We start from the raw sequence: 13,753 nt of genomic DNA on the forward strand, positions 1-13,753 counted from the left end.
GATATAGTGGGAAATATACTAGAGTTGGCATGAGAGGCCCTAGGCTTAGATCCCAGCTCTCTTCTGTTACACCTGTCAGTCTTAGGCACACATCTCATAGCTTCTCCATGCCTCAGTGTTCTCTCTGAAACTCTAAATCCTATGAACTGGGATCTCTGAATCATGGTCTTAGGGTTCAAAAGATCTTTAAAGTTCATCCAGTCCAAGAGCAAGGAAGTAATATGTCTATACATGGGAGGAAATAGCTGGAGAAACAAAGTTCATAAGACACAAAACCAGTTTCCTAGAGCTGAGTTAGCCCTGGAAAAGATGGAAGTGGCCTTATAGGCAGGACCTTACTATCACTTTACAATTGGGTTTTACAAGGCTAGTAGCCATAGGAATTTATTGAAACTTAGGTATTACACCTCAAATTTGGATAAGCTGCCATCATTGGGACACTTGTTCCTAAATAGTAGGGGGGTAACCAGGTGGACCAGTGGATAGAGTGCTGGGCCTGGAGTCACGAAGACTCATCTTCCTGAGTTCAAATCTGGCTTCAGACACTTACTACCTGTGTGACTCTGGACAAGTCACTTAACCCCATTGGCCTCAGTTTCCTCATCTGTAAAATGAGCTGGAGAAGGAAATGGCAAACCGCTCCAATATCTTTGCCAAGAAAACCCTAAATGAGGTCACGAAGAGTCAGACACAACTGAAAAATATCTGAACAACAATAAATAGGTCCAAACATCAAAGATGTGGTTAACTGAGATTTAGATAATGTTTCATCGTGCTTGATGATGCTTTTTCCAGATAGAAAATACTGAATCGACACAGCATAATTTATTAAAGGACAGCAGTACTCAAAGGGCTCTAATAGAGCCAGGTTCTCCTTGATTGGGTATTCGCTTCAGTGACACAGATTGCAACCCATCCGTGCCTGTCCATCTTGTTCGACCCTTGTTCATGTGTCCCACAAGTTGGACACAGGAGACTCCCCTAGTGTGTTGGGGGGCATTCCTTGATTTCTCCTGATAGCTCAAGAATATCATGGACCGCCTACCTGTTACCCCTCAACCCCATCTTCTTTCCCTATCATCCATTTCTGTAGTGATATCTTTTCATTTCTGGTCCCCTTTGAAGGTCCCTGTTAATTATACATCACAGATTGCTCCATCCACCCCACCGTTCACCTTTCCTTTGTCCTCCATGATACACTCTGTTAATTTTTTAGAGAATTTTTGACTTGCAGCCATAGAGTGATGCCAGCAGAATATTGGTATTAAAAACATGGACTTTTATTTATGGGAGAAGTTTGGGATAGTGAAAGGAGTTGTGTCATCTCCTGAAGACAAACCAAACCATTCCCTTCCTCCTTTTTCATTCTGGGTCCAACTCACCATCTATTTGCATCGTCTGTCCTAGACAGATGACTCTGTAGCTCGTCCCTCTCACTTCATGGCAGAATGTGTATGGTAATGCAATGGATAGAGCACTGGCCTGCAGTCAGGAAGACCTCAGTTCAAATCCAGCCTCAGACACTTACTGTGTGAACCTGAGCAAATGGGTCTCTTAACCTCTGTCTCCCTTAGTTTCCTCAGTATAAAATGGGGATGATAACAGCACCTATCTCTCAGGGTTGTTATGAGGATCAAATGAGATAATATTTGGAAAATGCTTAGCATAGGGCCTCGTATATAGTAGGTACTTAATAAATGTTTGTTACCCTTCCTTTCTCCCTCTCCCCCCCTCCATGGATGTTTCAACCAAATTCTTTTGAGTGGTTATAGATCTCTTCAAGGAGGCTCTGCTAAGGACCACAGCATAGATATTAAATAAGGCTATTTTTAAAACAGGATTCACAATTTTAAATATTTAAAGAAAAACAAATAAGTTAGGCACGATTAGGTGTCTTTCTCTTGAATATTCAGTTAGCAACGACTGCTGCTTTTCCAAGGACTTGAGTCGCTCTAACTTCCCTTTACTCCCCTTACTCAGAAATAAATCCTCTTCAGCATTAGTAGGGGCTCTTATATGCTTCAGAACAGATTTCCATCAAAGAGCTCTTGCAGGCAAGTTCCATCTGCTCTTTGATTTCTCTGCAACAGGAGAAAACTTTACTTACCTGTTCACAGCTCATACCAACTTTTATTGTGGAAAGGACACTTTGCCCTTTCAAGAATCCTGCTCTCTTCTTATGACCAATCAGAAATGAAGAGAAAAAATGTGTGGTAGTGGCACATGTTAAAACCCTATAATGACACATAGCATTCTGGGTGCTCTGAGTTGCAATTTTCTAATGCGTTTCTCTTGGAATATTATATGTATGTCTGACTCCTCCTCCTACCTCCCATCACACACACACACACACACACCACACACACACAGAGGACTGTAAGCTTCACGAGGGTAGGAATCCTGTTTTATCAAAATGTTGTATCTCTCCTAGCACCTAGAAAATACTCCATATATATTAGGAGCTTAATGAATGTTTGTTGAAACAATATTGCTGAATGAATAACCAGGATCTTCTAGAAGAGGACTCCATTGCCCACTTAAACTCCCTATGCAATGGGGCAAAGATCTATCTGAGCTAAAATCCAAGGGGTGACAGAAAAGTTTATTTGCTTCTTATGAATGGCACCTCTTTTCCCCACCAATAGATTCTCTTCTGGTTTCTCAAAAGAGAATCTAGAATATTATATTTTAAAAAAAGAAAGAAACCACATGTCCAGTAGGTGGTAAGCCAGAGAGACCTTCTGAATAAAAAAATAAAACTAAAGGGGAGAGACAGAGGGAAAGGGAGAGTGAGAGAGAGAGAGAGAGAGAGAGAGAGAGAGAAAGAGAGAGAGAGAGAATCTAGACCTAGTCCTTCAGAAATTCTTCCTCTATAGGGATCTCTTCCCCTACACCACGTACTCTCACCCTTGCCAACCTCTGTTAGATGGTTGCAGACTTGCTGACCAAGGGGAGAATTCCTCAATCCTGTTTCTAGAGGAAACCAGCCCAAAGCGTCACAAACTATGGCATACTGCAGCCCAAGTAAGCTGTAGAGGCCAACAAGGCCCAGTAGCTATCACGTCTATACCAGAGTCATCAGGTGTGGTAGGTCAGCCAGTGCCTGGACCTTGCTCTGTATGGGTCTCCCCTCACTGCCTCTCAGTAGGCTTCTAGGACACAGTTTGGTTCCAAGCTTGGCCCACTCTGTCTAGATTTTGTCTTAGCTCACCTATCTCTTCATCTCAGTGGTAGAGTTGAATTTCACAAGCGAGCCTAAAGATGACCATTGTGTCTCTTTCTCTTTTCTGCTCACTGTACTTGCCTCTGGCAGGAAAAATGTTTAGTGGGTCTGGAACTTCCTCCATCACAAAAAGTATTGAGGAACAGTCTGCTGTAGTAGAAAGAGCATAGATCTGAATTCCTGTCCAGCTCTGCCACCAATTAACTTTGGACTATTCATTTGGCTGCTTAGCTTCAGCCTTATCAATAAAACAGGAATAATAATAATATTTGCACTGCCTTTCTCAGGAGGGTGTTGCGAAAATCAAGTATATGTGGAGTATTGTAAGCTAGCTAGCATTCGTAACTACTGGCTCTGGTTGCTGTCCAGCTCTCTTTGGCCTCTAAGCCTCAAGGCAGCTTGGGACTGCTCAGCAATCATCTAGTCGAGGAGCCCAGACGTACATAAGCAGATGACCAGCCATACAAAGTAGCCTCAGCTAGGGCTCGTAAGTGCTGTGGGAGTTCGGCCAATACCAGAATTTAACTTTTAAAAACACATTTAGATAGAATACAGGTTTTCAAATAGAAAGAAGATAGGTTCTTGACATCATGGTGAGAACGCAGAGCCGGAACTATGGAGGGATGGCTTTATCTCATGAAATCAGAGTTACCAAACTAGAAAGCAATGACAACACTTATAGTCCTGTAGCAGATAGAAGCGAGCAAGCTTTGTGCTTATCAAGCATTTCTTAGATCTGCAATTTTATTGATTTAGGAACTCCTGGTGAAGATGTTCCTTCTACCTAGAGGCAGCTATGTAGTTCAGTGAATAGGGTGTGGAGTCAGAAAAATCTGAGTTCAAATCTGGCCTCAGATTCTTTTGAACTATATGACCTTGTGCAAGTCACTCAACTTCAGTCTGCCTCAGTTTCCTCAAATATAAAATGATAATAATAGCACCTACTTCCTAGGGATATTGCTCTCTGTATCTCCATCATTGAGTGGTATCTTGGGGTCTTTCCCCCAGTAAGGCCTTGTGTCTTGAGGGCTGGGGTCTCCTTTCTCCCTCCAGTTGAATTCTGCTCAGACACCAGAATCGCTGGCTGCCAGCTCTCGGAACATGCATAACCCTCCCAGTACCAGCATCCAGAACAAAGGGGAAGGCCAAGGCCAAGGTCAGGAAAAAGCCATTTAACTTCTGTCTTACTCAGCCCAGCTGTCAAGGTGAATTGTAGTTTGGCTGGTAGGGCGCAGAGCTGGTAGGCACAATATGTTCTCACTCTTCCCTGCTGTAGGTGAGCCAGACAAGGAGAGCCAAGATACTGAACTTTTCCTGGGCTTGGCTAGATCTAGGGAACGGAGGCTATAGCAGCTACCCGTTTCACAGGGTGTCCGGGATGGCTGAAGCAGCCTCCTCAGCACAGCTGCCTTGGGCCTCCCACACACAGGTGTGACTGCTGTAGAGCTCCCTTTGGTGTTTGAGATTCAAGAGGCTGGCCAAGGATCCTAGATCCAGAGAAGCTGGGTTGGCCCCAAGTCAAGTCAAGAGGCTGTCGTGGGTAGGGGCCTCACTTTGGGTAAGCAGGAGATCTGTGGGAGTATATTTGGAGGAAGACAAAGAGGACTAGAGATCATGCCAGATGAGGACCTGTGGATGTTTAGCCATGAGAAGAGAGTGTAGTACACTGATAGAAAAGAGTTGGGGAAAGTGGGTTCAAATCCTTCCTCTGTCACCTAACTACCTGTGTGACCTTGGTCAAACCACCAGTCAGTCTCTGTGCCTCTGTTTCCCCATGTACAAAATGAGGGGGTAGGCTTAGAGGGCCTCTAAGGTGCCAGTTCTAAATCTATGATCTCTGGCACATGCTCTTGCACTTAGGGTTAGAGTTAGAGTTGCCTTCAAGGCTTCCGTGTGGAACAGTTTGGCTTAGTGACAGAGGGCTGAACTAGAAACAATGAAGAGATGCTTTAGAGAGGCCAATTCAAGCCCCATAGAAGGGGTGGAGAGGGGAAAGCCTTCTCCAGAAGCAGGAGTATCCAAAGGTGAAATGAGTAGTCTTGAGATCCCTTTCCAACTCAGAGTCTATGAGTAACATTAAGGGACTGAGCAGTATCCATTCATTTATTCAGAATATAGAAGCTTCTTGAGGGCAGGCAGGGCATGTTTCTTCACCTCTGCCTTTGTATTCCCAGTACTAGCATACACGAAGCACTTGATAAATGTTTGCTGATTGACTGACTGAAATATTGATTAAGTACCTACTATGTGTAAGGCTTTGTAGCCAGCTCTGGGGAAAAATGTTGACTGTGATTCAGATGCCTTTGGGAGAAGGCCAGGGGAGAAGGACTATACCTCATCCTCTTGGCACAGCTTGCTGATTGGACAAGGCCCATCAGCTCTCTGGGCTAGGATGGGAAGAGGTGAGAGGGGGAGCAGGGAATCATGTTGATCTTGAGGAGCTCAAGGTCCAGCAGGGTAGATAAGTATAGTAGTAGTAGTAGTGGTAGTAGTAGTAGTGGTGGTGGTGGTAGTAGTGGTGGTGGTGGTGGTGGTAGTAGTAGTAGTAATGGTAGTGGTAGTGGTGGTAGTGGTAGTAGTAGTGGTGGTGGTGGTGGTGGTGGTGGTGGTGGTGGTAGTAGTAGTAGTAGTAATGGTAGTGGTAGTGGTGGTAGTGGTGGTGGTGGTGGTGGTGGTGGTGGTAGTAGTGGTGGTGGTGGTGGTGGTGGTGGTAGTAGTAGTAGTAGTAATGGTAGTGGTAGTGGTGGTAGTGGTGGTGGTGGTGAACATTCATATAGGGCATTCCAAAAGTCCTGATACACCCTGTATAAGCCTTCAAAGTTTGCAAAGCACTTTACATGTTATCTCATTTGAGCCTCACAACCCTGTGAGGTGGGTGCTGTGATTATCCCCATTTTACAGATGACGAAACTGAGTTTGAGAGAGTTTAAGTGACCTGGCCAGGGTCAAACTACTAATAAGTGTCTGGAGCAGGATTTGAACTCCCAACTCTAGTTCCTGCACTCCAGTCACTATGTCACCTAGCTACCTCAGTATAGGATATGATAGAAAGCAGGCTAGAATAAGTGAGATCTGAGCAAAGTGCAAGGAGACACCTCAATTCAGCTGACCAGAGAAGGCTTCTTTGAGGTGGTGGCATTTTCAGCATTTTCACTGCTTCTTAACAAGGTTTGAAAAGCCGAAGACCAGGCTTGAAAAACAGCATGAAATCAAGGAAGGCTTGGGAAGAAGTAGCCTGGGAGAGAGTGCCAAATTTCCTGTGAGTCAGGCAGAATTCTTGATTATGACTATTGATTGGCTGGAGTCCCGCTTCGGTTGCCCCAGGCCAATCCTCCTGAGGTCTCTGCCTTTAATGCTAGGGATGGAGCGGCACCAGGGGACCAGCTGCTTCCTGTAGAACCTCAAATGTCATGTGAGAGTCTGGGATTCTGCTCCAGGACTGAAGTCTATGGTCACCTCCTACCTGGGAACAGAAGCTCAGATGGGCACTCATAGTATAGAGAGAATATTAATAAGTAGGAGGGGGGTGGAGGGCAGGGCAGGGGGAAGGGGCTTCCCTGGACTAGAGGAAGACAGTTCCGATAGCTCTCTGATAGCATAAGTCTCCTCTCCCCATTTCTTGGAAAATCTGAAGTCCCTGTCTAGTCTCTCTGAACCCTTCCCTGATGCATCATTTCTTAGATTTCTTTAGGGACTCCCCAAATGGACCTTCTTTCTAAGTGTAATTGTTAGGAGGCAGAGTGGCAAAGCAGGTGAAAAAATCAATTTGAGGAACTGAGCTCAAATCTCAGCTCTGCTATTATGTGACCGGGGGAGGGTCATTTCTCTAGGGCCTGTTTCCTCATCTATGGAATGGATTAAATGTCTTCAAACATCCCTTCCAGATTCCAATCTATCACTCTATGAACCTCACCTGTAAAATGGGAGAAATGCATTAAGTAGCCTCTGAGGTCCCTTTTAGACTGGGGGTCCTAGTAAGGAAAATCCTTCAGGAGCTTCTCCATGCCTCAGTTTCCCTCTTTTTATTTAAATAGACTACATGCACAAAAAGCCCTAGATAGAATAAAACTGACCCCTTCCCCTCTCCATTCCTTCCATCCATCGACAAGCCATCTCCCTCCTCTGTGCTGGTGGGGAGCAGGCAGCTCGGAGTGGGGCAGGGTGGAGGACTTGGGAGAGAAAGGAAGGAACCATAGTGTGTCATCTCTTTTCTTCCAGGCTATGGTCACGCAGCCCCCAGCACAGATGGTGGGAAGGTATTCTGTATGTTCTACGCCCTGCTGGGCATCCCCCTCACGCTGGTTATGTTCCAGAGCCTGGGTGAACGCATCAACACCTTTGTGAAGTATTTGCTGCACAGGGCCAAGAAGGGGCTGGGGATGCGACGATCAGATGTCTCCATGGCCAACATGGTCATCATTGGCTTTTTCTCCTGCATCAGCACGCTGTGTATTGGAGCAGCCGCCTTCTCCTACTATGAGCACTGGACTTTCTTCCAGGCCTATTATTACTGCTTCATCACCCTGACTACCATTGGTTTTGGGGACTACGTGGCCCTGCAGAAGGACCAGGCTCTGCAGACTCAGCCCCAGTACGTGGCCTTCAGTTTCGTGTACATCCTCACGGGGCTGACGGTCATCGGCGCCTTCCTCAACCTTGTGGTCCTACGCTTCATGACGATGAATGCGGAGGATGAGAAGCGGGACGCCGAGCACCGGGCCCTACTGACCCGCAACGGGCAGGCAGGAGGCAGCATCCACACCACAGACACGGCGTCCTCCACCATCGCTGGGAGTGGGGGCTTCCGCAATGTCTATGCTGAGGTGCTTCACTTCCAGTCCATGTGCTCCTGCCTGTGGTACAAGAGTCGGGAGAAGCTACAATATTCCATCCCCATGATCATCCCCCGGGACCTGTCCACCTCTGACACCTGTGTGGAGCAGAGCCAGTCATCCCCTGGGGGTGGCCGCTACATCGACACTCCTTCTCACCGCTGCCTCTGCACAGCCCAGCGCTCAGCCATCAGTTCTGTCTCCACTGGTCTGCACAGCCTGTCCACATTCCGTGGCCTCATGAAACGCCGCAGCTCAGTGTGACTGGGGGCTGGTTGTGGGTCAGGCTAAGAAGCCAACCCACGCACACAGGCCTAGGAAGGGAGGAGGGAGGGCAAGGGAGGGATAGGAAACGATGGGCCCGCAAAGGTCGGCTTCAAATCATCTATTAAAGAAATAAGCTCCGTGTCTCTATGTGGACAGAGGCCGTAGAGTCTATGTGCCCACAGTCTGGGTAGATCTGCAGGCATGGGCCCACAGGTTTGCTCACCTGCCATTGGTTGGTATAGGAGTAGGGGGTGGCCAGGCTTCTCCTAAGACCTCCAACTGTGCCTGCCCCATCAACCTGCCCAGGGCCTAGGGCCTATGCCTAGGGGCTTCTTGCATCCCGGACCTTTCTATACTCTCTCCAAGCTCTGAAAAATTCCAAGAAATGTGAAACTTGGTGGGGGATGGGAACCAGAAGGGGTCCAAAGGGGAAACCTTCGATAGCCTTGGAAATTTGAGGAGCTATGGGCCTGGCCCTTGAGTCTCAGCTGTTCTCAGAGGCCCATCCACCCACCGCCCCCCTGGAATGGGACTTCTCTGTGTTAAGTGTTTGTTTGCATCTCTATTTATACCTCTCAGCATTAGTGTCCTACAGTTGTCCTAACTGTGAAGTCCTTCCTTCCCTCCTTGTCTAGGGCCGGTGACTTTTTGCTGCCCCCACTCCCCAGTTTTCCCAGCTCCCCATCACCTCTCTCCTGCTCACAATCTCCCTACCCCAGGCCTTTTTTTATATTGTTTTTGCATGGCTTCGCAAAGAGGGAATGTACAGCAGAGAGGAGGCAGACAAGAGAGTAATCAAAGGGAGTGTCTTCCGGTGCTTATGTCGGAGACCCAAGCTAGGGTTTTTGAGTGGAAAAACTCAGTCCCATTTCTCATAGTGGAAGTGATCCTCATTTCAATACCTTCTCAACCCCCATACCCTGCCCATCCCTTGCTGACTCTGCCAACCATTTCTCCTGAATCTTTGCCTGCTCTCCTGCCCCAAACACATACGTCCTATATCCACATGTCACCAAGGCTATTTTGGAGCAAAACCCCAAAGATTTCATCCAGCTCCAGGGCCCTGGGACCTGACCACTGCTACCCTTCAAAGAGCAGGCGTCTACTGGCCAGTCAGCAAGGTTTCCCAAGGTCCCTCCTCAGGTCAGAACAGCACCTCTGTAGGCATGGGTCCATTGGGACCTCCGCATCTGAAGCTGCCTGTGGATCGGGGAGCCCTCAGCGAGGGGACCTTAGTGTCTTCCAGCTTTCTTGAGGCAGAACTCCTGAAAGATCCCCAAACCTGCAATCAAGGAAACAGGGGAGCAGAGAACAACAGAAAACAGAGTAGAGTCCACCTTGGGCCTCTTCCCTGGCACAGAGTCCTTTATCCTTCTCTGCCTACTTCCTACCCCGATTCCAATGTGGCCGAGAAGGCCGTGGTAGCTTCTGAGCAGGAACACAGTACAAAGCCAGGAGATTTAGTGGTTCAGGGAATCAGAGATCTGGGACTACAGGAGGGATAGCAGTGGAAACCTGAAAAGGAGGCAGATTCATCATTCTGTTGATGTAGCCTTTGTCTGGTGGGCAGAGTTTGGTTCTGCCTTTGCCTAGGTGGACACATCTGCTCCCTTTAGGTACAGAATAGATGCCCGTCTGCCCGCTGACAGGGGAGGAAAAATTATTCAAGCTCAAAATAAGCTGCCAAACAGGGAGGGGATGTGCCCCTCCCCAGTGTGGCTGGCCTCCCTGCGGCCTCCAAGTACTGCAGGCTTTTTCAGACATAGTTGTCCCAATCAGTACTTTACCCTTAGAATAGAACAAATCTCAGCGAATGACAGCAGTGTTGTGTGGTGACTCAGGGCACCAGCAGGTAGGAGGAGACAGAGATGGAGCGGTCTGCTGGCACCAACAATGACCCAAGGCACTCACATCTAAGCAGCATGGAACCACAGGCATGCTGCTGACCCTCCCCCCTCCCCAGGGCAGTTGGGATAAATCTGGCGCTGCCTGCCCAGCAGTGAGGCTTTGTTTTTCCCTTTCTTCTGCAGATACCCCTCAGGCTGCATGCTCCCCTTCTGCATCTTCTCCTCCCTTTTGGTTATGATTGCCTCTCTCTTCACCACCAATCCTAATGTTGGAGCTCTTGGCTCCAGTGATCAAGGCCTAGGTGTGCATTGTCATCCACATTCACCTCTATGGAAATATTAGGTGGGATTTGCCCGAGGCTGCACATCCAGTAGGGATGGCCATCAGAGGCTGAGGACTTATTTCTTTCAAGTTTTTGACTATATATATTGGAAGAGGCTACTGGTCTGCTTGCTACCATAGCCTGCCCCAAAGCCCCAGGGAAAGGAAAAGAGGCAAAAGCGATGCCACAATCCCCTGCCTCAACCCAGACAATCTAGTACCAACAGGTGCCTCCAGGTGTGTAGGGAGGCAGGAGGAAAGCATCAATCAGGAAGTTGAAGGTGGTCCACATGAGTCCCTCAGGTCCATGCTTAGGGGAAAAATAAAGCTTTTGTCCCATCCCACAGTGCAGAGGGTCAGTCTCTGTGTGTGTAGTGACTGTTACCAGGCTGGTTATCCACATGCCTACAGAAGAAGCAATAATAGATGGTGAGGAAAGGATTGGGTGTCTGATGGCTACACAAGGAGATGCCCTTCCCTCCCGAGTACCCCTGCCTCTCCCTTTGTCTCATCTGTAAATCTGTAGGACTGGCTGTGTCCATCCTGTGCATAATCCACAGGCCTATCCTGTGAGATACCCACAAGTCCTTGAAAGCTTCCAGTACTCCCCAGCAGCACAGCAGACATGGAAAACACCTTGCTTTTCTACCAGGGAGGACCAGATACATAGGGCCAGCAAATTAAGGGAAATGATGGGGAAAAGAAAAAAAAACATGGGAAGGGGAGTGACTACAGAATGCCAAGGGTCCTCAACCAGTAATGAAAAAGACATGGATAAGTGACGGCACCTCTCTCCTGTCCCCCTGCCCCCTCTACCTCCCTCTCCTCAAACTCCTCTCTTTTTGCAGGTAGCCTCTCTGCTTCCCTGATGCCTTATCCCTAGGCACACTGCCAATTAAATATGCAATACATGTGGGAAAATCTCCCCCCCCCCAGTCTCTGAAACCACTGTCCTCCAGAGGGCTGGAGACTCACAGAGGCATCCCCTCAACTCTCCCCACCTATCCATCTTCACACTAAGAATGACAACTAATAAATTCTATTCATTCAGACCAGGGAAAGCCTCCGGCTCCTTCTGTCCCCTTTACCCTGGAGGCTAGACCTCCATTCAGGTTTGGCAGAGGGAATGGGATCACCCCACTCCCATCCCATGGCCCAGTGCTCTCTTGCTGGCTAGCTTGGGCCCACTGAGAAAAGCAATGGATGGGACCAGAGAGGGCAAATCTAACCCAACACAGGAAGACAACCTGCTTGTTTTGAGGACTCATGATCCCCGGATTTTCTCATGGTGTGTTTCATCCATTGGCATGCTCCAAACTGAGCATCCTTCCCTGCATGGTGAACAGGGTAGATTACCTGACAAGGTCCCTGCCGTCTAGGATCTTCCCTTCTTCTTATTTGTCTGGACTCCCAAGGCAGAGGTGAGCTGCCTGGCAACCAATCTCATTAAAAAAATCATAGCAGGGTGACCAAGGAAACAAGGAAGGTCCTCTATAGAGGAAAGAATGGGAACATGGCATGTTTCCTCAGCTGTCCCCATTTGCTCTTGTGCCAGGATGAGGCACCCTAGACTAAGCTGCTGGGTTGTCTCACTGGCAACTCCTAAACCCTAGGGCTGTTCCTAACTCCTTTTTAATTTAAGTTTCAGTTAATAAGTATTTGTTTTCTCTCCCTCTACCTCCCATGGTGTGGTGGGGGGGACCCTTGTCAGAAATGTGCATAATCAAGCAGAATACATTCCTGTGCTGGCCATGTCCAAAAATGTATGTCTCATTCTGCATCATGTATCTCTGTCAGGAGGTGGACAGTCTGTTTCATCATTAGTCACCTGGAGTCATGGATGGTGATCAAAGTTCTCAAGTCTTTCAAAGTTTTGAGGCAGGTCTTATATTCTTCAACCTGGTCCTCCATTCACACCTAACTGGGCAACCACTCCAAGTGTAGGACTATAGCGACTTCCAGGTATCCCCCCAAGGTGGTCTTACTACCTCCAGGTAAGCTGTGGAGAAAGGCTAGACAGGCCTCATGATGCCTCCTGGAGCAGCTTTGCTCTCAAGAAGAAGCTCTCAGAGTCAGGACCTTTCACACTTCTATAGCACCTTTAGTTCACAACAGATCAGAATCCCCACAAAGCTCAGAGAAGTTAATTAATGTGCCTAAAGTCACACAGGTCATAAAGGATACTGCACAGCACCAGGCCTTCTGACAGCAAGGACGACAGAGTCTTTCCACTGTATCCCTATAAGGATATCTGGAGCGACTACCATCTAATCTGCCTCTCCACTAAAAGACATGGAGGCAGGTAGAGAAGACAGTAACCAGGGCCAGTGAATTAGGATCGTTGACTTATAAATGAAAGGGATCTTAGAGGTCAGCTAGTACAAGCTCCCTCGTCTTAACAGATGAGGCTTACGTGACTCACATAAGGTTTTCAGGTAGTAAGCATCAGAGGTGAGATTTGAACCCAAGTACTCTGTCTCCAAGGTCAGTGATCTTTCCACCACACCACACTGCCCCCCAACTAGAATCATTGCATTTCCAAGTTAGAAAGGACCTCAGAGGTCATCTGACCTTATCTGATACGGAGATCCTTTCTACATATTCCTGGCAGGTGGTCAGCCAGTCTCAGCCTGAATGCTTCCAGCAATGAGTAATTCACTTCTTCCCAAAAAAGTCCATTCCATATTTTGACAGATCTCACTACTTAGACATTTCCTAATTATACTGAGCTGGTCTGCCTCCATGTAACTTCCACCCCCGTCGTCCTGGTGCTGCCTTCTGGAGTCAATCAATCCACAAACAGTTATTAAGTGCCTCCTGTGAGATACAAATAAAAAGAAAAGGAACACCCGTACTCTCAAGGAATTGACATTCTATCAGGGGGGACAATGTATATATAAAGAATAAACATAAAGAGAATAAATAGAATTAAGTCTAAATATTCTTCCAAGTTCAAACCAGGGCAAGTCTTCTGGCAGCCCCTTACAATCCATGACATTATGACCCTGGTCCATCTCCCTATCCTCTGCCCCAAACATAGACAACATACATCTGAATGCCAGCCATCCTCTCGACACCGGGATCACTAAGTACCTCCACTCTCCATGTCATACAGTGGTCACAAACTGGCAAAGGGGGTGGTATGGAATGTGACGACACCGTGACCCACCAAGGACCTCTTCTTCTTGCACTGAAGTGCTCTGATGCCCTGCTTTAGGGGCTGTGACTAAGGGACCCAGTGGGAAAGATAGTGCTAATATGC

The 13,753-nt window shown here is 47.7% G+C and overlaps 1 protein-coding gene across 1 annotated transcript in view; it reads left to right on the top strand.

The window, feature by feature from the left end:
• KCNK3 (potassium two pore domain channel subfamily K member 3) overlaps positions 1–11,547 on the top strand; it is a 64,247-nt gene extending 52,700 nt beyond the window's left edge. The window contains exon 2 of the mRNA XM_036748083.1: positions 7,442–11,547. Within this exon, the coding sequence (XP_036603978.1) occupies positions 7,442–8,319 (878 nt within the window). The 3' untranslated portion in view covers positions 8,320–11,547. The remainder of the gene's footprint in view (positions 1–7,441) is intronic.
• The last annotated feature ends 2,206 nt before the right edge of the window (positions 11,548–13,753 follow it).

Source organism: Trichosurus vulpecula, chromosome 3 (assembly GCF_011100635.1).
Source record: "Trichosurus vulpecula isolate mTriVul1 chromosome 3, mTriVul1.pri, whole genome shotgun sequence".
In the NCBI taxonomy this organism is placed as follows: domain Eukaryota; kingdom Metazoa; phylum Chordata; class Mammalia; order Diprotodontia; family Phalangeridae; genus Trichosurus; species Trichosurus vulpecula.